This window comes from Hyla sarda, chromosome 5, assembly GCF_029499605.1.
Source record: "Hyla sarda isolate aHylSar1 chromosome 5, aHylSar1.hap1, whole genome shotgun sequence".
Lineage (NCBI taxonomy): Eukaryota > Metazoa > Chordata > Amphibia > Anura > Hylidae > Hyla > Hyla sarda.
Window position 1 is genome coordinate 371,922,849 of NC_079193.1, and position 26,771 is coordinate 371,949,619.

Genomic DNA, 26,771 nt, shown 5'->3' on the forward strand with positions numbered 1-26,771 from the left:
TTGTGATGTCATGCCCCCTCCCATAGACTTGCATTGAGGAGGTGTGCCATGATGTCACAACCCCCATAGCCCGCACCCAGTGTTCAGAACAAGATGTTCTGGACGCTGGGTCAGTGGAGTACCCCTTTAAAGGGGTGCAGAGGTAGCAGTTGCACTCAGGCCCTGATACCTGAGAAAGTCTTGGGGGCCCTCGACCAAATAAAGAGAAACCAGTATTGCAAAAAGCAAGGGCCTTGTTTCAGATTTAAGGCCTAGAATCTTCAAGTTACATCTATGGGCCTATTCTATGATCGGATGCCTAAGCTATAGCTTTAACCAAATGGGTTGTTCAATGTGGGCTACCATTGATAGAAAATGGCTACAGATAAAGCAGAGGGAAGCAAACACGACATGCTATGGCCACCAATACACTGTAAGACTAGACATAGTTGACCAATCCTGCTGGGAAAAAAAAAAAATATTTAAAGGAAATCTGCTCCTCCATCTGTAGTTGGAGACCCTTTAGTAACCCAACATTATTATGGACTAGGCTAATCCTGTAAATTGGAGACAAAGCTCCAAAACACATGTTTAGTTGTTTTAACGCTAAGTGATTTACTGCAATAGGGGGAAACCATGTTAAATAAATGTAGATTTTAATGAAGTATGTGACTCTTCAGACACCTAAAGGACTAAACAGGGGCCATGGTTTTAGCCAGGACTTGTTGACGTTTCCCAGATCTGCTCTAAACACATTGCCAAGTTCGGCCCTAAGGCCAACAACAAGTACAGATATGTTAACCCAAACCAAGTAAGATCAGAGTTGCCTAATTCTTGCTGTTATTCACCCAAAAAAGTGAATTTCTTGGACTCCTCTTAGCCATGACCCTTTTACTGGACACTTTTCTGGTGCATTTTGCTCCCCCAATGTCTTCTCAAAGCTTCATTTTTCGTACATACATAGCACATAACTTACAGTCTTTCCCGTTCATTCCAATCTTTTTTACTTTTTACTCTTCGTTTTCAGATGAAACGTTCTGTGAGCACTTAAGAACATGGGCCACCACATACAGAATTGGTGGTCACTTGGAGAGGGAGGCTAGTCGTAACTAGACAACCAAACAAGAGTTCACAAAGGGGCTACTGTGGGCCACAAGGTTAAAGTCTACAATGACCATCATAAACCTTCAACTCTGGGTAGGGTTTGGGTTCAACAGACGGGAAACAGCAAGGAAATCTTCCCTCCAGGGATTTACTGTTGTACTTTAGGGACCATTGGTCTTAGGCCACTTCTACTACCAGGAGCGGGCGAGTTGTATTTTAATTCCTTTGGACTATGTCTCCTTTGAAATGTCTCCAAAGCATATATCGTACTTTCAAAGTACAACTCCTTCTTTTGAACAAAAATACATAAATGACACACATAATGTAAGAACACAAAAAGCCTTGACCGACCGGCAGTAAATCATTGGTTTCATCCATCAAAAATTTGCAAAAATTTTTAAACTAGATTTGTTCTTCCTCCCCCCTCAGTCGGAATCTCCTTGGTTGTGGATGGAGTATTACTAATACCCTTCATTTCGGAAGGTTCTTTAAACCAGCAATAAATTCAAGTTTCAGAAAGTCCTTTTGGGTCTTCTTTGATGTCCTTAACGTCCTTTTACATTACCGGGCCTAGATCCTAAACTGGCATAGTAGGCACATTGTGATGGGTCACATTGTCCATTTGATCCGGGAGGTCCCTGAGGGCCAGAAGGTCCTGGGGCCCCTGGTTCACCCTGATGACCTGGGATTCCTGGGATTCCATCTTTGGCATATCCTGGTTCTCCAGGAACACCTAAGGAGAGAGACATTCCAGAATTTAGTTTAAAAAGTTAAAGGACATCTGTAGTGCAATATAACTTATCCCCTTTGCGAAGGATAGGGGATAAATTATAGATTGCAGGGGGTCCAAGCGTTGGGGCCCCCTGGGATCTCCTGGATGAGGCTGCAGCAGTATGCTGGAAAGGGGGCGTTCTGTCCCCCGCATGACGCAGCTGCCGACACACCCCCTCCCTGTACCTCAGGAGGGGGCGTGTCTGCCGCGGCTTTCTGCTGAGGACGAAACTGCACTTCATGCAGACTGCCGCAGCCCAGTCCAGGAGATCCCGGAGGACCCTAGCGCTCGGACCCCCCGCGATCTATAACTTATCCCCTATCCTTTGCATGTTGCGCTGGAGTACTCCTTTAAGATCTATTGAGAAAGTTTACTTTTACCAGGGATGGACATGTTGCAGAGCAAATTAAATGGGTACTCCATTGGGGGGGAATTGTTTTCAAATAAACTAGTGCCAGAAAGTTATACAGATTTGTGATTTCAATGTAAAAATCTTAACCCTTCCAGTACTTATCAGTTGCTGCATTCTCCAGAGAAATTTGTTTAGTTCTTTCCAGTCTGACCACAGTGCTCTCTGCTGCCACCTCTGTCTGGGTCAGGAACTGTCCAGAACAGGAGCAAATCTCCATAGCAAAGCTCTCCTGCTCTTGACAGTTCCTGACATGGACAGAGGTGTCAGCAGAGAGCATTGTGCTCAGACTGGAAAGAATTACACAACTTCCCCTGGAGCATCACCAAAACAAAAAATAGTCTATACAATTATATGGGGGCCACTGAGTAGTTTTGCCTGGTGGTGATCTACCTATGGTGCAGCGACTTGTAAGAAAAAAGAGTAAGGAGAAAGTGGCGCTCACCATAGGTCTTTAAAAGTGATTCCTTTATTTCAATTTCTTAAAATCTGCAGTCTGGGATGTGGACGGAGGCTAGCCTCCGTCCATGTCCCAGCCTGCTGATTTTAACAAAATGGAATAATAAAGGAATTACTTTTAAAGACCTATGGTGAGTGCCACTTTTTCCTTTCTACTAATTTTTTCACACTACAAAATATATTATTTCAAGGGGTATCCTCAGCTTAATAAGTTATCCCCTATCCACTAGATAGAGGATACCAAGCTATTTTTAGATAGGGGACAACTCCTTACAATTGCAATAACCCCTTAAACAACATAGATAATGTACAATAGTATTAAAGGGATATATATATATATATATATATATATATATATATATATATATATACTCTAATGCCACCACACTACCAGGATGTGTTTTCTGTCAATGATCCTGCCTGATATCCATGTTCTCCTGTGGTCCCTGATGCCTTTTCTGGCTGCTTGATATTCTTTGCCATCCTTGGTCTCACTGCCATCCAGCTCCCTCTCTGAGACAAGCCCCCACCCTCCTGCTCTATGAGCACAGAGAGATTCAGTGTGTGATTGGCTGAGGCTGCACAGTTCTTAGTTCTAAAGGAAGCATGACTCATCATTGCAGGGCAGAAACCACATGGTCTGTGTCTCTCAGGATGATGGGGGCTGCTTTCAGAGAGGGACTTGGACAGAGACAAGGTGGATGGCTGGATGCCGCTTTTCCTTTACTCCCTGCATGTAAGTGACAACGGAAAGAGGGGAAACAGCTCTATATAGCTAATGAATGATATTTAGACAATTAAATAGGTTGGTGAGATGGAAAAGATGGGCTATGGGTTTAATTCACTGCCATACCCCTTTAAAGAGTAATATATGAGAAAATAGAAGGGAAAAAAACAATGCAATGTGTACAGACAAGATTCGGTCAAATACCTGGAATTCCTGGGGGGCCGATTTCACCTCTTTGACCAACTCCATATTCTCCTCTTTCACCTTTCGCTCCTCTTTCACCTGTAAACAATATGATACATGAATGAAATACGAGAGACTAAAAACCTAAACTCTCTATTCGGATCTCTAACATATAATGGACATTACACAAGGTGGCCTTCCTTCTCTTTCTTATGAACTTGAAAATCTATTGTAGGAAAAGGCTCTCGTCCTTGACAATCACATGGTGTCCAATGGCTGGGACCACTTGTAACCACTTAAAATCTGCAGAGGAACTCGGCAAGAAGTGTTCAATTTCCCTGCAGCTCCTCTACAGGAAGAGTAAAGCATTACACAGTTCCTATTGCAATGAATAGATGTCTATGTTACGCACAGATGTGCTGGGCCCTCCAGAACAAGACATTATGCTTCCCAAAAGCTAAAGGTGCGTTCACACGGCCGTCTTTCCCCGTTTTTTTATCCCCGTTTCGGTTCCGTTCTAGCAGGCTGTAAACGGATTAAAAACGGTTTTAAAAAAATCCCATTCATGTCAATGGTAGTTTTTTTTACAATCCTTTCACATCCGTTTTCACCAGTATGCACCCATTTCCGTTTTTTTTTTACGGCAGAAAAAATGGCACATTCTTCTGTAAAAAAAAAAAAAACGGAAGAAAAATGGATAGAGTAAATATAACATTGAAGTCTATGGAAAACGGATGAGCCTTTAATGTCATCCGTTTGCATCCTTTTTTTCAATCCGTTATTTGATCCGTTTTTACTTCTGAGCATGCTCAGAATTTTTATTTTTTTTTGTTTATTAATTGAACAATAACGGATACAAACGGATGACATGATGGGAGAAGAACGGGACGGTCTAGACGAGGGTCCTGAATAGAGACCTCCCAGTATTAACTCAGACTTTCCTAATAGGCAACTATTATGTTGAATATTTCACAATAGATACTGTTAAAGGTGGTTATTCAGGATTAGGAAAAAACAGAGCTGATTTATTCCAAAAACAGCGCTACGTCTGTCCTCGGGTTAGATGTGGTTCTGCAGCTCATTTCAATTTTTAGTCAATGGAACCAAGTTGTATTACCACACACAACCTGGGGACAGATGTGGTGCTGTTTTTGGAACTGGAGAGGACCACAACCTGCGGCGGTGTGGGGAGAAAAGGACACTTCTCTGGCACTTGTTGGATGTGGTTCTGTAGTAAAGATTTCAGACTTCAGAGTAGTGGAGATAAAATAGCGTTTTTTTATTTATACAAATTGGGGTGACAACACGTTTCGAGGGGACAGCACCCCTCTTCCTCAGGTCACCCCAATTTGTATACATAAAAAAACGCTATTTTATCTCCACTACTCTGAAGTCTGAAATCTTTACTACAGAACCACATCCAACAAGTGCCAGAGAAGTGTCCTTTTCTCCGCACACCGCCGCAGGTTGTGGTCCTCTCCAGTTCTACGACCAGGCCAGGATTCCAGGGTACGGACGGACATGAGCTACTGCTGCTATCCACGCCCGCTTCCCTAGGTCATTTTCAGCTCGGTCATTGTGCTCGGAGCGCAACACAACAAGGTGAGCAGTTTCTTTACACACTTACATACTCTTGTAAACACGAGATAAAGGCGCAGGGTGCGCCGGTATATGTCCCTTTTTTGTTGCTATATAAAGCTGCTGTTTTTGGAAGGAATTTGTTCTGTTTTCCTATTCCTGAATAACCCCTTTAGCTAGGATTACTGTATATCTATATATTATATATATATATATATGCATTCCCTCTAACCTTTTGGACCCATAGGTCCTGCAGGTCCTTCTGGTCCCATTATCCCAGGCTGTCCTGGTTCTCCCATTGCACCTGGTCTTCCTTCATTTCCATCTTTTCCAGGAGTACCTGGTGGTCCCGGTCGACCCTGATAGGATTTAATCTGGGCTGGCTGCATCTGAGACATGATGTAGGATAACTTTGCTGAAAGAGGAAAAGGAAAAAATTATAGTTATGTGCGCAGATGTCTAAAATCTATACGAACCCATCACAGGTCACTGGTTTGACTCGAGCTCGATGTGGATGATTGGGGTTTATGATGTACAATGTCAACCTGCTGTTCATGCAACAATGCGAGATGTTCTTTGTGTTCTTAAAAAACTCAAGATTCAGTAATATTTGTAGTCAGACAGGTAACACGAAGCTCCCAGCTCAAAAACCACCCTCTCCCTCCACTTAGAATGGTATCTTCCTATGTGTTGCCAGTCACACCTCTTAAAGGGGTACTCCGGTGGAAAACATTTTTTTTTTTTTTTTTTTAAATCAACCTGTGCCAGAAAGTTTTGTAACTTACTTCTTACTTAGAAACAGATTTGTAAATTACTTCTATTAAAAAAAATCTTAATCCTTCCAGTACTTATTAGCTGCTGAATACTACATAGGAAATTATTTTCTTTTTGGAATACAGAGCTCTCTGGTAACATCACGGCCACAGAGCTCTCTGCTGATATCACGAGCACAGTGCTCTCTGCTGACATCTCTGTCCATTTTAGGAACTGTCCAGAGCAGCATATGTTTGCTATGGGGATTTTCTCCTACTCTGGACAGTTCTTAAAATGGACAGAGATGCCAGCAGAGAGCACTGTGGTCATGATGTCAGCAGAGAGCTCTGTGTTCCAAAAAGAAAAGAATTTCCTCTGTAGTATTCAGCAGCTAATACATACTGGAAGGATTAAGATTTTTTAATGGAAGTAATTTACAAATCTGTTTCACTTTCTGGCACCAGTTGATTTAAAAAAAATAAAAAATAAAGTTTTCTACTGGAGTACCCCTTTAAAGGGGTACTCTGCCCCTAGACATCTTATCCCCTATTCAAAGGATAGGGGATAAGATGTCTGATCGTGGGGGTCCTGCCGCTGGGGACCCTTGTGATCTCCATGCTGCACCCTGCATTCGTTTAGAGCGTCAGGTGCAGCGCCGGAGGCTTGTGACGTCACAGCCACGCCCCCTCAATGCAAGTCTATGGGAGGGGGCGTGACGGCAGTCACGCCCCCTCCCATAGACTTGCAATGAGGGGGCATGGCCATGATGTCACGAGCGGGGCGTGACATCACAAGCCTCCGCCCCGCATCGCCAGTCATCCGGCACGGAGCAAAGTTCGCTCTGTGCACCGGATGTCTGGGGTGCCGCAACCAAGATCGCGGGGACCCCCGTGATCAGACATCTTATCTCCTATCCTTTGGATAGGGAATAAGATGTCTAGGGGCGGAGTACCCCTTTAACCCTTTAGGTCAACCATACAAATTAGAAAAATGTCATGACTGACAAGTCGCTTGACCTATTGTTTCAATTAAGTTCTTATGTTAAACATATTTTTTAAGAATTTCTGGTGATTTTTTTGGTCATTTTTAATTTTGCTTTCTAATATTATAAAATAATCCTGCAGTTTTCGTTCTGGCTTAAAACTAAGCTGAGACTTCATGTTTTGTACAGAAGATCACTTCACAGCAATCTCCTCCTTATTCCCACAGGCAGGAGTACAGTAAGAGGTGACATCAGTTTGTAGATAACAGAGATACACACAATAGATGTTGCTCACAGATCAACCTCCCCCTCCCTGTAAAATTACCTCTGCAAAGTTCACAGAGTACACCCAGACAACTTTCGCTTTCATCTCAATGGGAAAATTGTAGTCTATTGTTGCTTATGTCAATAGGGCTTGCTGTAAAGCATATCAGGATGAGCAGCAATGTACACAGCACTGCACCGCCTGGAGAAGGGAGTCCGGCAATAGACAGGAGTCCCTGCTTCTGTATTTACTTTCCCTATGATATCATAGGGTGCCACAGGAACAGGGCAGCATGCCTCTGATGTTTTTCTATGTACATGCAGGAAATTTTAAAATTTAAATTTCTGACCCCTATAACTTTTTTTATTTTTCCGTGTACGGGGCGTTATGAGGGCTCATTTTTTGCGTCGTGATCTGAAGTTTTTATCGGTACCATTTTTATATTGATCAGAGTTTTGATCGTTATTTTTTCATAATATAAATAGTGACCAAAAAATATTTTGGACTTTGGAATTTTTTTTTCGTGCACGCCATTGACCGCGCGGTTTAATTAACTATATATTTATTTTTATTAGGGAAGGGGTTAAATGATCTTTATTAACTTTTTTTTCCACACTTTTTTTTTGCAGTCTTATAGTCCCCCCTAGTGGCTATTACACTGCACACACCGATCTCATACACAGATCATTTTGGTGCATTAACACGGCAAAGATCAGTGTTATCGGCAATTGATTGCTCAAGCCTGGATTTGGGGCTTGGTGCAATCAATTGCCGATCGGACGTGACGGAAGCAGGTAAGGGGACCTATGCTCACGTTCTAGCTGATCGGGACATCGCGATTTTACCACAATGGTCCCGATCAGTCCCGGGGGGAATAATTAAGATGGAGGGGGGGGGGGGGGGGTAATGGCAAAAGGGGATTAAGATGGGTAAAATGGAGGGGGGGTAGCGGCAAAAGGGGATTAACATGGCAAAAGGGGATTAAGATGGAGGGGGGATATTGGCAAAAGGGGATTAAGATGGTTAAAGTGGAGGGGGGGATAGTGGCAAAAGGGGATTAAAATGGCAAAAGGGGATTAAAATGGAGGGGGGGTAAGTGGCAAAAGGGGATTCAAATGGCAAAAGGGGATTAAGATGGAGGGCGGGGGGATAGTGACAAAAGGGGATTAGAGGGAGGGGGAATAATTAAGATGGAGGGGGGGTAATGGCAAAAGGGGATAAAAATGGCAAAAGGGGATTAAGATGGAGGGGGGGATTAAAATGGCAAAAGGGGATTAAGATGGAGGGGGGGGGATAATGTCAAAAGGGGATTAAGATGGAGGGGGTAATGGCAAAGGGGGATCGGAGGGAGGGGGAATAATGGCAAAAGGGCATTAATACGGAGGGGGGAATCATTATCCTCCCCCCCATATCTTAATCCTTTTATGCCATTATTCTCCCCTCTCTCTGATTCCCTTTTCCCATTATCCGATTATGGCAAAAGGGGATCAGAGAGAGGGGGGTTAATGGCACAAGGGGATTAAGTATCGCATTATTATCGCATTAGAAAGGTAAGCACACACCATTATGAAATTGAGTACTTTTATGACTTATTTTGTCCGCGGGTACCCCTCGCGCGTAAACTCCGCGCAAACTTACACACGAGGGGTACCTGCAGACATACTTTCACCCTTTGAGGATACAGTCGCGAGAAAGGTTGAGAAGCACTGCTATAGGGGGCGCTACCTCTGCAGTCAGTAACCACAACCACACAAAAGGCAGAAGAGAAGAAGAAGGACTCGTAAACTGGAATGTTTCACTCCCTCTCTTACATGACCCTCCATCCGACCATAGTGATGTGGACAGTCTCTCTACTAAGCATGTCTCTATGATTCTAAATCCAATACAGTGGTCCCTCAACATACGATGGTAATCCATTCCAAATGGACCATCGTTTGTTGAAACCATCGTATGTTGATGGATCCGTGCAATGTAAAGTATAGGACAGTGGTCTACAACCTGCGGACCTCCAGATGTTGCAAAACTACAACTCCCAGCAAGCCCGGACAGCCAACGGCTGTCCGGGCATGCTGGGAGTTGTAGTTTTGCAACATCTAGAGGTCCGCAGGTTTAAGACCACTGGTATTGGAGGTTATACTCACGTGTCCCCGCCGCTCCGGACCGTCACCGCTGCCCTGGATGTCGCCGTCCATCGCTGTCGCCGCGTCCCCGGGGTGTCCCCGATGCTCCGGCAAGGCCTCTGCTTCCCCGGCATCCTCGCTCTCCGTCTCCACCATCACGTCGCTACGCACGCCGCTCCTATTGGATGACGGGACGGCGTGCGAAGCGACGTGATGACGACGATGGAGAGCGCCGACGATGCAGGGGATCCCGAAGAGGACGCGCCGGAGCCCCGAGGACAGGTAAGTGATCGTCAGCGGACCACACGGGGCACCGTAAACGGCTATCCAGTGGCAGCTGAAGCAGTCTGCGCTGGAGGATAGCCGTTTATGCGATGGCCCCGACATACAAAAGCATCGTATGTTGATGCTGCCTTCAACATGCGATGGTCTCTGAGAGTGATCGTATGCTGAAATGATCGTATGTCGGGGCCATCATAGGTCGGGGGGGGGGGGGTCACTGTATTTATTGGTTTCAGTGACTACAATCGTCACAAATAAGGACTCTTTTTATTTTCTCACCTTCCAGTTGCTTTCCCAACTCTTCTTGAATTAATCTTCTTAGAGTATCGGTTGATGGGGCGTCTCCCTGAGGGGAATCAGAGAACATTGTGTTTATAGGACATTTATATTTACAGGGTCTGAGAGCTGAGCTGAGGGACTCATTTCTATTAGAACAAATTATTAAAAGACCAAAAATTCCGGAATCACGGATTATATGATCCCAAATGCTACAATTATCTGGTTTGCATTCCCAGAAAAAAGTGTTCAGGAACTTGAGAAACAGACCTGAAGTTTGTCCTCCCTTCCTGCTTGATTGACAGTCACCTGGAAGCTGAGCCTTTTTACATATATATCACACCTGAACAAAGCTTGTATGCACAGAGCAGGAACAAGACTTGTAAACAGGGCTCGGCTTCCAGCTGACTGTCAATCAAGCAGGAACAGAGATGGTAGGAGGAGAAAGGAGGCATTCCAGCCCTCAGCACTCTCATGGGAACGCCTCTTTGACGCTTGGCACCAGAGAATAAAAGTTGTAATGTTATGGAAGCACAAACAAATATATAAAAGGCAACACGCGTCTCTTTGCCCTAACAGCATCTAACAGTGTCAGCAGTTTGGATCGTGATTTGCAGCCGCCAGATTTTCTTTAAAGGGATACTCCGCCCCTAAACATCTTATCCCCTATCCAAAGGACTGGAAATAAAATGTCTGATCACGGGGGTCGCACTGCTGGGGACCCCCACAATCTCGACTTCAGATCCCCAGACATCCGGTGCACGGAGTGAACTTCGCTCCATGCCGGATGACTGGCAATGCGGGGCGGAGGCTCGTGACGTCATGGCCTGGCCCCCTCAATGCAAGTTTATGGGAGGGGGCGTGACGGCTGTCACGCCCCCTCCCATAGACTTGCATTGAGGGGGCGTGGTCGTGACATCAAGGGCCTCCGGTGCTGATAACGGCACTCTAAACAAACGCCGGGTGCAGCAGGAAGATTGCGGAGGTCACCAGCGGTGGGACCCACACAATCAGACATCTTATCCCCTATCCTTTAGATAGGGAATAAGATGTCTAGGGGCGGAGTACCCCTTTAACTTATTACAAAAGTCTATGACGCATCAAACAAAATCGTAAAACTGAGCCTTAATTATATAAATTTTAAAGAATTACCCTTGGGCCGGTCAATCCTTGCGGTCCAGGAGGGCCTGGATGTCCTGATATTCCTCGTTCTCCTGGTGGTCCTACAGGGCCCATTATTCCAGTGTGACCTTTATGACCTGGGGAGCCAGGTTGTCCAGCTTGACCTTTTTCTCCCTGCATGCCTTTGTCACCTTTGGTACCTGGATCACCCTGAAAGTGAGCACAACCTGCATAAGTGATAATACCAAGTGCAGTGATTTATTTCAGTAAGGGTGTCTTAAAGGGGTACTCCACTGGAAAACATTTTTTTTTTTTAAATCAACTGGTGCCAGAAAGTTAAACAGATTTGTAAAATACTTCTATTAAAAAATCTTAATCCTTCCAGTATTTATCAGCTGCTGTTATGATCCACAGGAATTTCTTTTCTTTATGAATTTCCTTTCAGTCTGACCACAGTGCTCTCTGCTGACACCTCTGTCCATTTTAGGAACTGTCCAGAGTAGAAGCAAATCCCCGTAGAAAACCCATCCTGCTTTGGACAGTTCCTAAAATGGACAGAGGTGTCAGCAGAGAGCACTGTGGTCAGACAGAAAGGAAATTCAAAAAGAAAAGAACTTCCTGTGGAACATAAAAGCAGATGATAAGTACTGGAAGGATTAAGATTTTTTTATTAGAAGTAATTTACAAATCTGTTTAACTTTCTGGCACCAGTTGATTTAAAAAAAAAAATGTTTTCCACTGGAGTACCCCTTTAATAAAGCAGATACTTTTACTAAAAAAATTATGCAAATGATTGTAGTTCCCTGTACCATGCAGTTGCACCAGTGTCCCTGTTCGCAGAAACGTTCAGACATCCTCATATACATGTAAGCAGCCATAACTTTCCCTAAGGGCACCCTTACCTCTATCCTAGTCTTAATATTAACTTGTTAAAATAAATCATGGAATGAGTGTTTGTAAAAAAACATGGCCTCCATTGGGGACCAACTGAGGTTGAAAAAAAAAAAAAAAAAAAGTATACCATCCCGACATGTTTCCCTAATTGTCAGAATGGTTCATCAGAGGACTTAACCTTGGATGTGGTGGACTGGTCGGTGATAACTAAAGGTTGTAGTATGCCTAAATGTATCCAGTGCCTAGATGTAGGTGTGAATATTCAGGTTTGCCTAGTTACCATACAATACTAGCTTCCCTCTACTACTTCAACCCTAGTCGCTCCTGTCTGTTCCCAGTTCCGAGACTTATTTTGTCATATCTGCATGGATCAATAATATTTGATAAGTCTGTTCATATGTACTTAAAGGGGTACTCCGGTGGATTATTTTTTTTTTTTTATTAAATCAACTGGTGCCAGAAAGTTAAACAGATGAGTAAATTACTTCTATTTAAAAATCTTAATCCGTCCAGTACTTATCAGCTGCTGCATAATACACAGGAAGTTCTTTTATTTTTTAATTTCTTTTCTGTGTGACCACAGTGCTCTTTGCCGACACCTCTGTCCATGTCAGGAACTGTCCAGAGATAGGGAAGTAAGCGCTCCATAGAATAATATTGTTTGGACCCAGGTAGTGAGATTAGTATATAAGTTAACTGCTCACCCTACACAACAAGGGAATAGGTATATAAAGTAGGTCGTCTGCTGTCCTCCGGAGTATGTACGGCAATGGATGATTGGCCTTCAGAGAGACCCGGCTCACGGCTCTGATGGACCAGACAGGTAGGTCGGCTCAAAAGAGGATTTATTGACCAAAATGCAACGCGTTTCGCTGTGCATGCGCAGCTTCCTCAGCAAAACGCGTTGCATTCTGGTCAATAAATTATCTTTTAAGCCAACCTACCTCTCTGGTCGATCAGCGCCGTGAGCCGGGTCTCTCTGAAGCCAATCATCCAGGAACTGTCCAGAGTAGGATAGGTTTGCTATGGGGATTTTCTACTGCTCTGGACAGTTCCTGATATGGGCTTTAGGTGTCAGCAGAGAGCACTGTGGTCAGACAGAAAGCAAATTTAAAAATGAAAGAACTTCCTCTGGAGCATGCAGCAGCTGATAAATACTGGAAGGATTAAGATTTTTAAATAGAAGTGATTTACTATTCATTTGCAAATTTGTATAACTTTCTGGCACCAGTTTAAGGGGTACTCCGCTGCTCAGCTTTTGGAACAAACTGTTCCGAACGCTGGGGCCGGCGCCGGGAGCTCATGACGTCATAGCCACGCCCCATCATGACGTCACGCCCGCCCGCCCCCTGAATGCAAGTCTATGGGAGGGGGCGTGACGGATGTCACGCCCCCTCTCATAGACTTGCATTGAGGGGGAGGGATGGGGCGTGGTGTCATGGGGGGAGTGGGGGTCTATAACCATGGGGGGAGTGGGGGGCATGAGCTCCCTGGCGCCGGCTCCAGTTTGTTCCAAACGATGAGCAGCGGAGTACCCCTTTAATTTAAAAAATATATAGTTTTCCACCGGAGTACCCCTTTAAAAGTTATATTGTAGCCAATTTTACGTCAGTGGTAGATAACAAAGCAGATAACGCCATGCAAAAACTATAATGCTAAAAGTTCTAAGAAGCTTAGACGTCATTTGGGACTTGTACGACCTATTTACGTAGATCATCTCAAGTCTCGAGAGCTTTCAGAGCGTCACAACACTCCAGCTACTTATAAGCATCTCCATTATTCAGTGCACAATCTATAAGAGCCATCGGATGCAGATTAACCAATGCATTGCCTGTTACTAGACAGAAATATATAGACAGTAAATGGAGCGGTCGGTGTGAGGACCTAGGAGAGAATCTTCTTCGGACCATGGAAGGATTAGTATCACTAGACCTCCCACCATAGAAATCTCCCATTGACTTCACTGGTCTCACAGACTCTCAGTGCCCAGGAGTTACAGGGGCTCAGAGCCGGAACCTCCAAACAATTCAGATGGGAAAGGAGCGGGACGTGACTTACTCTGTCTCCTTTAGGTCCACGTTCTCCTGTTTTTCCAGGAATTCCCTGAGGGTAAAGAACGGTTAAAAATGTATTTTATGTCTGCAAATCATATAGAGAAGGGAGAAATTTACAGAGAAGACACAGAAAAGGTGACGAAATGACTGTAAGGCTGGGTTCACATCACGTTTTCTCCCATACGGGAGGCATACGGCAGGGGAGAGCTAAAACCTCGCGCTCCCGTATGTCATTCATTTCAATGAGCGGGCCGAAGGGAAATGTTCGGTCCGGTCGGTTCATTTTTGCCCCGTATGCGCTTTTACAACCGGACCTAAAACCGTGGTTGACCACAGTTTAAGGTCCGGGGAAAATGCGCATAAGGTGCAAAAATGAGCCGACCGGACCGAACGTTCCACTCTGGCCGGCTCATTGAAATGAATGACATACGGGAGCGCGAGGTTTTAGCTCCTCCCTGCATACGACTCCAGTATGGGAGAAAACGTGATGTGAACCCACCCCTGAGTAAGGAGAAAAGTCCTACCTCTTTTCCAGGTGACCCATTCTCTCCAGGTGTTCCCTAAGAGACAAAAACTATATAAGGAATGGAGTTCATACAACAGTAAAATGATGGAAAGATAGATAGATGATAGATAAATAGATAGATATGAGATATAGATAGATATGAGATATAGATAGATAGATAGATAGATAGATATGGTATATGAGATAGATAGATAGATATGAGATAGATAAATAGATAGATAGGATATAGATAGATAGATAGATATATATGACTTAGATAGATAGATGATAGATAGATAGATAAGAGATAGATAGATAGATAAATAGATAGGAGATTGATTAGATAGATGTGAGATAGATATTTAGATAGATAGGGGATAGATAGATAGATAAATATATAGATAGATAGATAGATAGATAGGAGATAGATAGATAGATAGGAGATTGATAGATAGATGTGAGATAGATAGATAGGTAGATAGATAGATATGAGATAGATAGATATGAGATAGATAGATAATATGAGATAGATAGATATGAGATAGATAAATATGAGATAGATAGATAGCTGATCTTAAAAAAAAAAAAAAACTGAAGAAATAATCTAGTACTTGTGGTCCTTTGGGTCCTTGAAATCCTGGAACTCCGGCAGCTCCTGTGTCTCCTTTGCTTCCTTTAGGCCCCTAAATTGCACAAAAAAAAAAATACAAAGAAAAATAAGGGGAAACAAAAAGTGTAGTTCGGAATTGAAGGCAGTATTGGGCTTTGTTCATACATAGTATTTTGGTTAGAATTTTAGCCAAAACCAGGAGTGGGTCCAAAACAAAGAAAAAGGTGCAAATCCACACATTATAGTTTTACTCTGCTAAAAATAATGATCAAAATTCTGTGTGTGGAAAAACAATTATATTCTTGTATATAGGAGCAGTATTATAGAAGTTATATTCTTGTATATAGGAGCAGTATTATAGTAGTTATATTCTTGTATATAGGAGCAGTATTATAGTAGTTATATTCTTGTATATAGGAGCAGTATTATAGTAGTTATATTCTTGTATATAGGAGGCAGTATTATAGTAGTTATATTCTTGTATATAGGAGCAGTATTATAGTAGTTATATTCTTGTATATAGGAGCAGTATTATAGTAGTTATATTCTTGTATATAGAAGGCAGTATTATAGTAGTTATATTCTTGTATATAGGAGGCAGTATTATAGAAGTTATATTCTTGTATATAGGAGCAGTATTATAGCAGTTATATTCTTGTATATAGGAGCAGTATTATAGTAGTTATATTCTTGTATATAGGAGCAGTATTATAGTAGTTATATTCTTGTATATAGGAGCAGTATTATAGTAGTTATATTATTGTATATAGGAGGCAGTATTATAGTAGTTATATTCTTGTATATAGGAGCAGTATTATAGTAGTTATATTCTTGTATATAGGAGCAGTATTATAGTAGTTATATTCTTGTATATAGGAGCAGTATTATAGTAGTTATATTATTGTATATAGGAGCAGTATTATAGTAGATATATTCTTGTATATAGGAGGCAGTATTATAGTAGTTATATTCTTGTATATAGGAGCAGTATTATAGTAGTTATATTCTTGTATATAGGAGCAGTATTATAGTAGTTATATTCTTGTATATAGGAGCAGTATTATAGTAGTTATATTCTTGTATATAGGAGCAGTATTATAGTAGTTATATTCTTGTATATAGGAGCAGTATTATAGTAGTTATATTCTTGTATATAGGAAGCAGTATTATAGTAGTTATATTCTTCTACATAGGAGCAGTATTATAGTAGTTATATTCCTGTATGTAGGAGGCAGTATTATAGTAGTTATATTCTTGTTCATAAGAGCAGTGTTATAGTAGTTATATTCTTGTATATAGGAGCAGTATTATAGTAGTTATATTCCTGTATATTGGTGCAGTATTATAGTAGTTATATTCTTGTATATAGGAGCAGTATTATAGTAGTTGTATTCTTGTATACAGAAGCAGTATTATAGTAGTTATATTCTTGTATATAGAAGGCAGTATTATAGTGGTTATATTCTTGTATATAGGAGCAGTATTATAGTAGTTATATTCTTGTATATAGGAGCAGTATTATAGTAGTTATATTCTTGTATATAGGAGCAGTATTACAGTAGTTAAATTCTTGTATATAGGGGTAGTATTATAGTAGTTATATTCTTGTATATAGGAGCAGTATTATAGTAGTTATATACTTGTATATAGGAGGCAGTATTATAGTAGTTATATTCTTGTATATAGGAGGCAGTATTATAGTAGTTATATTCTTGTATATAGGAGCAGTATTATAGTAGTTATATTCTTGTATATAGGAGCAGTATTATAGTAGTTATATTCTTGTATATAGGAGCAGTATTATAGTAGTTATAATCTTGTATATAGGAAGCAGTATTATAGTAGTTATATTCTTCTACATAGGAGCAGTATTATAGTAGTTATGTTCCTGTATGTAGGAGGCAGTATTATAGTAGTTATATTCTTGTTCATAAGAGCAGTGTTATAGTAGTTATATTCTTGTATATAGGAGCAGTATTATAGTAGTTATATTCCTGTATATTGGTGCAGTGTTATAGTAGTTGTATTCTTGTATACAGGAGCAGTATTATAGTAGTTATATTCTTATATATAGGTGCAGTATTATAGTGGTTATATTCTGTACATCAGGGAGAGTATGATAATATTTTAAAAAACACATTTTAGTTTTTAATACATACCAATAAACCTGGTGCCCCAGGATTCCCTGGAGGTCCAGCCAACCCATTTTTGCCCTACATATAAGACGGTAAAAGAAAACATGGTATAACATACAATGATGATAGACAGTTATTGATCCCAATACACTACAATGTTTTATATAGATTTCCAGATTGCAAACTTTTATGTTAGTTTAGCTCTCTTTTTATTATACAGTCCTTAAAAAGTAGATTTTTTAAACTTACCATAAAATCTCTTTCTCTGAGCTTCTATTTGGGGACACAGGACCATAGGTATATGCTGCTTGCCAAAACAGAAGAATGTCGGCTCCTCCTGGCAGAATATACCGACTGCTGGCTCTGAGCAACTCAGTTTTAGTCCCAAAGCAGAAGGAGAACCAACCAAGAAAGAAAAGAAACAGTCTGAAAACAAAAAAACAGAAAAAAGAAGGGACCGACCCAAAAAGCACCCCCCCATTACAGTGGTGGAAACCATCTGGTCACCAACAACTAACGGGCGGGTGCTGTGTCCCCCAATAGAAGCTCTGAGAAAGATTTTACGATAAGTCTAAAAAATCTACTTTTCTCGAGCGCTTCATTGGGGGACACAGGACCATGGGATGTCCTAAAGCAGTCCCTGGGAGGGAAAAACACCATCCCAGCCAAAAAGGAACTCAGGTGGACGGCATGACTGCCGCCTGTAACACCCTGCGGCCCAAGCCAGCGTCAGAGGACGCAAAGGTATGAACGCGGTAAAACTTGGCAAAAGTATGCAGAGATAACCAGGTCAATCCTGCAAAGCCAAAGCCCTGTGGCTGACCACCCAGGAGGCCCCCACCTTGCGGGTGGAATGAGCTGTGACTCGAAAGGGGGGCACCTGACCCTTGCAACGATACGCCTCCAAAATGGCGGAGCATATCCTCCGGGAGATAGTGGCCTTAGAAGCCTGGAGCCCCTTGCGCTGTCCATCAGGAAGCACAAACAGAGAGTCACACCGCCAAAAGGAGGAAGTGACTGACAAATAGGTCCGAACCGCACAAACCGATTCCAGCTTGTGAAGTTGGCACTCCCGCAGATGAGAGGGGGAAGGGTAGAAGGAAGGCAACACAATCTCCTCGTTCAAGTGAAAAGAAGACATGACCTTGGGCTGAAAAGAGGGCATTGGCCAAAGAGCAACCTTGTCTTGATGAAGCACCATAAAAGGTGAACGTCAAGAAAGGGCAGCCAATTCCAACACCGGCAAATAGACGTGACTGTGACCAGGAAGGCCACCTTCCAGGAAAGGAAGCAAAGGGAAACCTGACCAAGAGGCTCAAAAGGAGCTCCCTGTAGAATGCCTAAAACAAGATTGAGGTACCAAGGTGCAGTGGGTGACCGGAACGGAGGAACATCGTGAGCCACTCCCTGCAAAAAGGTGCGGACATGAACGTCGGATGCTAGAGGGCATTGGAAGAGGACAGAAAGCGCCGAAACCTGCCGCTTGATGGAACTGAGGGCGAGGCGCATCTCCAGGCCTGATTGCAGAAAGGATAGGAGATTTGGCAATGAAAAAGAGGTAGGGGAGAGAGAGCATCGCACCAGCAGAAATAGTCCTGCCAGGTACGATGGTGAATCCTGGCAGACGAGGGTTTCCAAGCATGGAGCATGGTCCGGACCACACGGGAAGATAATCCACGAGCCCTCAAAACCGTTGTTTCAACCGCCACGCTGCAGAAGTAAATTGGGGTGGCAGAGGGTCCTTGGGAGAGAAGGTCAGGACGATCCGTAAAACGGAAGGGAACCTCTGCCTCGAGACTGACCACGTCTGCGTACCACACGCGACAAGGCCAATCCAGAGCTAAAAGAATCACCGAGACGCCCTCAGCCTTGAGGTTCCGGACGACCCTGGGAAGAAGAGGAGGAAAGAGGTAAGGGAGAGCAAATTGGATTCTAGGAACCATTAGTGCATCTACCACTAGCGCCAGGGGGTCCCGGGACCTGGAGACAAAGCGAGGAACCTTCCTGTTCCGGCAGGATGCGAAGAGGTCCACGTCCGGATTTCCCCAGCAGCGGCAGATTTGAGTGAACACCTCCGGATGAAGGGACCACTCGCCCGATATGAACTGCCGATATGGCTGGAACCTGAAGTTCCGCTGAGGAGAGAATCTTCGACACTTCCTTCCTGGCCGCCGAGCTGCGGGTGCCGCCTTGGGGATTGATGTACGCCATGGCGTTGTCTGTCTGCACCCATACTGGAAGACCCCACAGCAGACGACTCCAGTGAAGAAGACACAGGAAGATCGCACAAAGCTCCAGAACATTGATTGCGAGACTGGACTTCAACAGGGTCCAACAGCCTTAGACCTTCGTCCAGATAGGGGAGAACCGATACTCCCCCACGATTGGAGGAGAGCCACCACACCCGGCAGCCTTTTTGTGAAGACTCAGGGGACAGTTGCCAGCCCAAAGGAAGGGCAACAAGTTGAAAATGTGCCACAGGAACCGCGAACCGTAGAAACCGCTGGTGGTCCAGAAAGATAGGTATGTGCAAGTAGGCGTCCCAAATGTCCACGGAAGAAAGGAACTCCCCCGGATCCATGGAGGCGATTACTGACCGCAGGGATTCCATCCGGAATTATGGTTCAGAAGCTTCAAATCGAGGATGGATTAGACAGAGCCATCTTTTTTGGAACTATGAATAGATTGGAGTAGAACCCCGAAAACCGTTCCCGCGGAGGGACAGGCACGATCACTCCCTGAGATAGGAGGGTTTGAAGGGCCACCTGAAAAGCTGCAGCAAGAGTGGGAGAATGAGGAGGGCGCGACTGGAAAAAATTATCCTGGGGAATAGAAGAGAACTCTATTCGATAGCCCAGGAAAACAACCTCTCGAACCCACACATCCTGAACATGCGCCAGCCAAATGTCCCGAAAGAGGGACATGCGACCCAGATTTGGAGAAGGGGAGGTTGGAACGAGTCCCCGACTTCCAGGATGGGCGAGACTTGAAAGAAGGCGCCCTCCTCTCCTGTTAAGCCCCTGATTTGTCCTGGTGGCCCAAGAACGAATGGAAGAAGTCTTCCTCTGTGGGTCTGAGCATTGTGGACGATTCTGGGGCAAGAGGGAACTCTTGCCCCCTGTAGCCTCAGAGATGATCTCATCAAGGCGCTTGCCAAAAAAGATGAGACTCAAGGAAAGGAAGTTCCGTAAGGGAATGCTTAGAGGCCACATCGGCATTCCAAGCCTTAAGCCACATGGAGCACCAAAGAGCCACTAAATTGCCAGAGGAAAAAGAAGCGCAGCGAGTCGACTCCAAAGAGGCCGAGCAGAGGTAGTCCCCTGCATTAGTAATTTGCTCACCTAGATCAGCCAAATCACCGGGGGAGGCACCTGCCAAAATCCCCTGGCACAATTAACCAGCCCAAACCGAAATGGCTTTGGATACCCAAGTTGAGGCAAAGGCAGGCGCCAAAGTTGAGCCTGCTGCCTCAAATGCGAATTTAGCTAAATTTTCAATGCTCTTATCTGAGGGGTCTTTAAAGGAGGCTGCATCAGCCAGCGGCAGGGTAGTAGACTTAGACAGCCGCGAAACAGGAGGGTCCAACGTAGGAGGGGAAGACCACTTTGTAACCAGGTCCTGGGGAAAGGGAAAGAGAGCCCGGAGCTTCTTAGTCCCCTTGAAGCGCCTATCCGGATGCTTCCATGCCGCCTCTAACAGCTCGTCAAATTAAGTGTGTGTTCTTAAAACCTGAGGAGCCCCATGAGCACGGCGAAAGGGCACATCAGGAACCGCACCTGAAGTACCTGGGTCCTGTAGGTGGAAGGTGTCCCTCACAGCCGACACCAGGCTGTCCACAAAATATGTGCAGCGCTGGCAGAAACAGCGCCTCCGGAGTAAGAAGTCGTTCCAGGGCTAAAGTGCGCTACCCGACCGCAGTCTGGAGAACAGCCGGCCGCAGAAGGTATGCAAGGAGAAGCGCAGGGGGACAGGAAAGATGCCACGACAGCTACTGACCCCTGTTCCAAAACTATTAACCATTAGTATCCCCGTCACTCACTGCAGCAAAGTGAAAAAGGCCCCCAGGTCCAAGGGAGGGGAGGAGGGAAAGGGACCATACTCACCCACATGTGGACATATCATACTCACCCACATGTAGACTTAAACCCACCTATGGTCGTCTTCGACCAGCTATGGGCCACCTGCCTTAAGCCAGCCTTGGCAAACAGGGGCAAATGGGGGACCCGGACCTGGGTACGCCACCAGACGCTGGTTGATGGCAAGGAGGGGTTAACAGTCCATCCAACAATGCACTGTGCCCCTAGCTCGCATATGGGGGATCAGGCAGCGCCATGCTCCTATCGCCCCAAGCTAGAAAAAAACAAAAAAGGAGAGAAAATCTAACTATAGACTGATACTAGGGAAAAAAACTAAAGAAATAAGACCAGTTATGGAGAGCTCCAGACCTGTGTCTGCCTCCTGCTGACACTAAGCTAAAACGGAGTTGCTCAGAGCCAGGAGGCGGGTATATCATGCCGGGAGGAGCCGACCTTCTTTAGTTTTTTTTGCCTAGTGTCAGCCTCCTAGTGGCAAGCAGCATATACCCATGGTCCTGTGTCCCCAATGAAGCACTTGAGAAATAACAAAATCCCTAATCCTAACTTCTTCACTGCAGTGTGGACTATCATATGATTGGCTAAGGCTGCACACGACCCCCCCCCCCCCCCCCCCCCCCACCCCCATTCAGCACTCCAGACTGCATTTCCTGATTTTGGACTTCTGCCAGGCCAGCAGGAGACCAAAGACCAAAGTCTGTGCAAAAGATGGGGGGGGGGGGGAATGTGCTCTAGACATGTAGGGAGACACCTAGTGGCAGCTTTTCTAAACACAAATAAAACAGAGAACTTAATTTTTTAAACAAAGTGCATTAGAAAGATTTTTTATTTACTATGAGTGCAATAGCAAAATTTAGTTTTGATGACAGTGCCCCTTTAATCTTCAGTGCAATCTTCTTTTTAGCTCTTATGCTATAAAGAGGGACTCGGACTTAGTTTCATTGTCTAGTGAAGTTTAGAGTAGTCTGTATTATGCTGTTTGTTCTGGTTGGCTGTTGTGTTTATACAAGCTCCCCACAGACTCATGGGCCTCCTTTAAACACTAAATACATTATTTTATCAAGATTTTCTTGATTTATTATACATTTCCTTTCCTAACATGAAGCATAGTATTGACCTCAGTTGCCATAACCTATAGATCCTAAGCTGAAGACCTTTCTGAGACATGAAGAAGATGATGAATCGGAAACATATTAGATGTTGTTTTGGGATTAATGACGTCCATTGTAGATTACTCATAAGAGGTTGTGAGACCCCCAGGCTTCATGAGCAATAATAATTATCGGAGGTGACTGGTGATTCACAAGGTGATAATGACTCCTAGTGTTCATATGCGTGTGTGTGTATATATTATATATATATATATATATATATATATATATATATATATATATATATATATATATATATATATAGACAGTCATGGCCGTAAATGTTGGCACCCCTGAAATTTTTCTAGAAAATGAAGTATTTCTCACAGAAAAGGATTGCAGTAACACATGTTTTGCTATACACATGTTTATTCCCTTTGTGTGTATTGGAACTAAACCAAAGAAAGGAGGAAAAAAAGCAACTTGGACATAATGTCACCAAACTCCAAAAATGGTCTGGACAAAATTATTTGCACCCTTAAGTTAATATTTGGCTGCACACCTTTTGTAAAAAATAACTGAAATCAGTCGCTTCCTATAACCACCAATAAGATTCTTACACCTCTTATCTGGAATGTTGGACCGCTCTTCCTTTACAAACTGCTCCACATCTCTCTTATTGGAAGGCGCCTAAACATCATTGAACCCCAAAACATCATTGACCCTCTACCATATTTTTTTTTAACTGTAAGTACTGTGTTCTTTTCTTTGTAGGCCTCATTTCATTTTTGGTAAACAGTAGAATTCTGTGCTTTACCAAAAAGCTCTATCTTGGTCTCATCTGTCAACAAGATGTTTTCCCAGAAGGATTTTGGTTACTCAAGTTCATTTTGGCAAAATGTAGTCTTTCTTTTTAATGTCTCTGTGTCAGCAGTGGGGTCCTCCTGGGTCTCCTCCATAGTGGGGTCCTCCTGGGTCTCCTCCATAGTGGGGTCCTCCTGGGTCTCCTCCATAGTGGGGTCCTCATGGGTCTCCTGCCATAACGTTTCATTTCATTTAAATGTCAACGGATAGTTCGCGCTGACACTGATGCTCCCTGAGCCTGCAGGACAGCTTGGATATCTTTGGAACTTGTTTGGGGCTGCTTATCCACCATCCGGACTATCCTGCGTTGACACCTTTCATCAATTTTTCTCTTCCATTTACGCCCAAGGAGATTAGCTACAGTGCCATGGCTTACAAACTCAAACTTCTTGATAATGTTGCGCACTGTGGACAAAGGCAAATGTAGATCTCTGGAGATGGACTTGTAACCTTGAGATTGTTGATATTTTTCCACAATTTTGGTTCTCCGGTCAGTTCTCTTCTCCTCTTTCTGTTGTCCATACTTAGTATGGCACACACAGACACACAATGCAAAGACTAAGTGAACTTCTCTCCTTTTTATCAGCCTTCAGGTGTGATTTTCATACTGCTCAAACCTGTTACTTGCCCCAGGTGAGTTTCCTTCCCTTTTTTGGTTTAGTTCCAATACACACAAAGGGAATAAACATGTGTATAGCAAAACATGTGTTACTGCAATCCTTTTCATTTTCTAGAAAAATTTCAGGGGTGCCAACATTTACAACCATGACTATATATATATACCCTCCAAAACAATGGGCTCCAAATGTTGCAAAAAAGTCTAGCCAGCCAATGAATGGAGATATATAGATATGAGATAGATAGATAGATAGATAGATATGAGATAGATAGACTGATATGAGATAGATAGACTGATATGAGATAGATAGACAGATAATGAGATAGATAGATAGATAGATAGATAGATAGATAGATAGATAATGAGATAGATAGATAGATATGAGATAGATAGATATGAGATAGATAGATAGATAGATAGATACAGTATGAGATTGATAGATAGATCAGTGTTTCCCAGTAGATCAGTGTTTCCCAATCAGTGTGCCTCCAGCTGTTGCAGAACTACAGCTCCCAGCACGTCCGGACAGCCGTTGACTGTCCGGGCATACTGGAAGTCGTAGTTTTGCAACAGATGGAGGTCCACAGTTTGGAGGTCCACAGCTCATTGCACTTAAGGGTTGTCCAGGATTAACAAAAAATATACACCAATTTTATGGAAAACTTACAGGTGGTCCTCGGATTCCTCTTGGTCCCTGATGTCCTGGTGGTCCAATATCACCCTAATCAAGTATATATGAAATAAAATTTATCAGTAACAGTTTATAAATATCCATAATAAGAAGGACACCCTGAAGAGTGGCAGAGGAATAAGGGTCGCGACCCCTTAGCAATTGAAAAACTGAGCCCCGACATAAAACCCTGGCTCCTTGTCCCGCCGACTACCATTTGGCTCCCTGTCCTCCCGCTCAGTGCTGGGCTCCCTGTCCTCCCGCTCAGTGCTGGGCTCCCTGTCCTCCCGCTCAGTGCTGGGCTCCCTGTCCTCCCGCTCAGTGCTCGGCTCCCTGTCCTCCCGCTCAGTGCTTGGCTCCCTGTCCTCCTGCTCAGTGCTGGGCTCCCTGTCCTCCCGCTCAGTGCTGGGCTCCCTGTCCTCTGCTCAATGTTGGGCTCCCTGTCCTCCCGCTCAGTGCTTGGCTCCCTGTCCTTCCGCTCAGTGCTTGGCTCCCTGTCCTCCCGCTCAGTGCTGTGCTCCCTGTCCTCTCGCTCAGTGCTAGGCTCCCTGTCCTCCCTCTCAGTGCTGGGCTCCCTGTCCTGCTGCTCAGTGCTGGGCTTCCTGTCCTCCCGCTCAGTGCTCGGCTCCCTGTCCTCCCACTCAGTGCTCGGCTCCCTGTCCTCCCGCTCAGTGCTCGGCTCCCTGTCCTCCCGCTCAGTGCTGTGCTCCCTGTCCTCTCGCTCAGTGCTAGGCTCCCTGTCCTCCCTCTCAGTGCTGGGCTCCCTGTCCTGCTGCTCAGTGCTGGGCTTCCTGTCCTCCCGCTCAGTGCTCGGCTCCCTGTCCTCCCACTCAGTGCTCGGCTCCCTGTCCTCCCGCTCAGTGCTCGGCTCCCTGTCCTCCCACTCAGTGCTCGGCTCCCTGTCCTCCCGCTCAGTGCTCGGCTCCCTGTCCTCCCGCTCAGTGCTGTGCTCCCTGTCCTCTCGCTCAGTGCTAGGCTCCCTGTCCTCCCTCTCAGTGCTGGGCTCCCTGTCCTGCTGCTCAGTGCTGGGCTTCCTGTCCTCCCGCTCAGTGCTCGGCTCCCTGTCCTCCCACTCAGTGCTCGGCTCCCTGTCCTCCCGCTCAGTGCTCGGCTCCCTGTCCTCCCGCTCAGTGCTGTGCTCCCTGTCCTCTCGCTCAGTGCTAGGCTCCCTGTCCTCCCTCTCAGTGCTGGGCTCCCTGTCCTGCTGCTCAGTGCTGGGCTTCCTGTCCTCCCGCTCAGTGCTCGGCTCCCTGTCCTCCCACTCAGTGCTCGGCTCCCTGTCCTCCCGCTCAGTGCTCGGCTCCCTGTCCTCCCGCTCAGTGCTGTGCTCCCTGTCCTCTCGCTCAGTGCTAGGCTCCCTGTCCTCCCTCTCAGTGCTGGGCTCCCTGTCCTTCAGCTCAGTGCTGGGCTTCCTGTCCTCCCGCTCAGTGCTCGGCTCCTTGTCCTCCCGCTCAGTGCTCGGCTCCTTGTCCTCCCGCTCAGTGCCCGGCTCCCTGTCCTCCCGCTCAGCTCCCTGTCCTCCCGCTCAGTGCTAGGCTCTCTGTCCTCCCTCTCAATGCTGGGCTCCCTGTCCTGCTGCTCAGTGCTGGGCTTACTGTCCTCCCGCTCAGTGCTCGGCTCCCTGTCCTCCCGCTCAGTGCTCGGCTCCCTGTCCTCCCGCTCAGTGCTCGGCTCCCTGTCCTCCCGCTCAGTGCTCGGCTCCCTGTCCGCCCGCTCAGTGCTCGGCTCCCTGTCCGCCCGCTCAGTGCTCGGCTCCCTGTCCTCCCGCTCAGTGCTCGGCTCCCTGTCCTCCCGCTCAGTGCTGGGCTCCCTGTCCTCCCGCTCAGTGCTGGGCTCCCTGTCCTCCTGCTCAGTGCTGGGCTCCCTGTCCTGCCGCTCAGTGCTGTGCTCCCTGTCCTCCAGCTCAGTGCTTGGCTCCCTGTCCTCTGCTCAGTGTTGGGCTCCCTGTCCTCCCGCTCAGTGCTGGGCTCCCTGTCCTCCCGCTCAGTGCTGTGCTCCCTGTCCTCCAGCTCAGTGCTTGGCTCCCTGTCCTGCTGCTCAGTGCTGGGCTCTCTGTCCTCCCTCTCAGTGCTGGGCTCTCTGTCCTCCCTCTCAGTGCTGGGCTCCCTGTCCTCCTGCTCAGTGCTCGGCTCCCTGTGCTCCTGCTCAGTGCTGGGCTCCCTGTCCTCCTGCTCAGTGCTCGGCTCCCTGTCCTGCTGCTCAATGCTGGGCTCCCTGTCATCCC

At 45.2% G+C, this 26,771-nt stretch overlaps 1 protein-coding gene across 3 annotated transcripts in view; it reads right to left on the reverse strand.

The window, feature by feature from the left end:
* Positions 1–957: 957 nt before the first annotated feature.
* The window catches only part of COL22A1 (collagen type XXII alpha 1 chain), a 395,576-nt gene continuing 369,762 nt past the window's right edge, over positions 958–26,771 (reverse strand). For all 3 annotated transcript variants that reach the window (XM_056522812.1, XM_056522815.1, XM_056522813.1), the window contains 10 exons: positions 24,545–24,598; positions 17,234–17,287; positions 15,076–15,147; positions 14,484–14,519; positions 13,964–14,008; positions 11,042–11,221; positions 9,893–9,959; positions 5,444–5,626; positions 3,655–3,732; positions 958–1,816 (listed from right to left, as the gene is read on the reverse strand). In XM_056522812.1, coding sequence (XP_056378787.1) covers positions 1,629–1,816; positions 3,655–3,732; positions 5,444–5,626; positions 9,893–9,959; positions 11,042–11,221; positions 13,964–14,008; positions 14,484–14,519; positions 15,076–15,147; positions 17,234–17,287; positions 24,545–24,598 — 957 coding nt within the window. In that variant the 3' untranslated portion in view covers positions 958–1,628. The remainder of the gene's footprint in view (positions 1,817–3,654; positions 3,733–5,443; positions 5,627–9,892; positions 9,960–11,041; positions 11,222–13,963; positions 14,009–14,483; positions 14,520–15,075; positions 15,148–17,233; positions 17,288–24,544; positions 24,599–26,771) is intronic.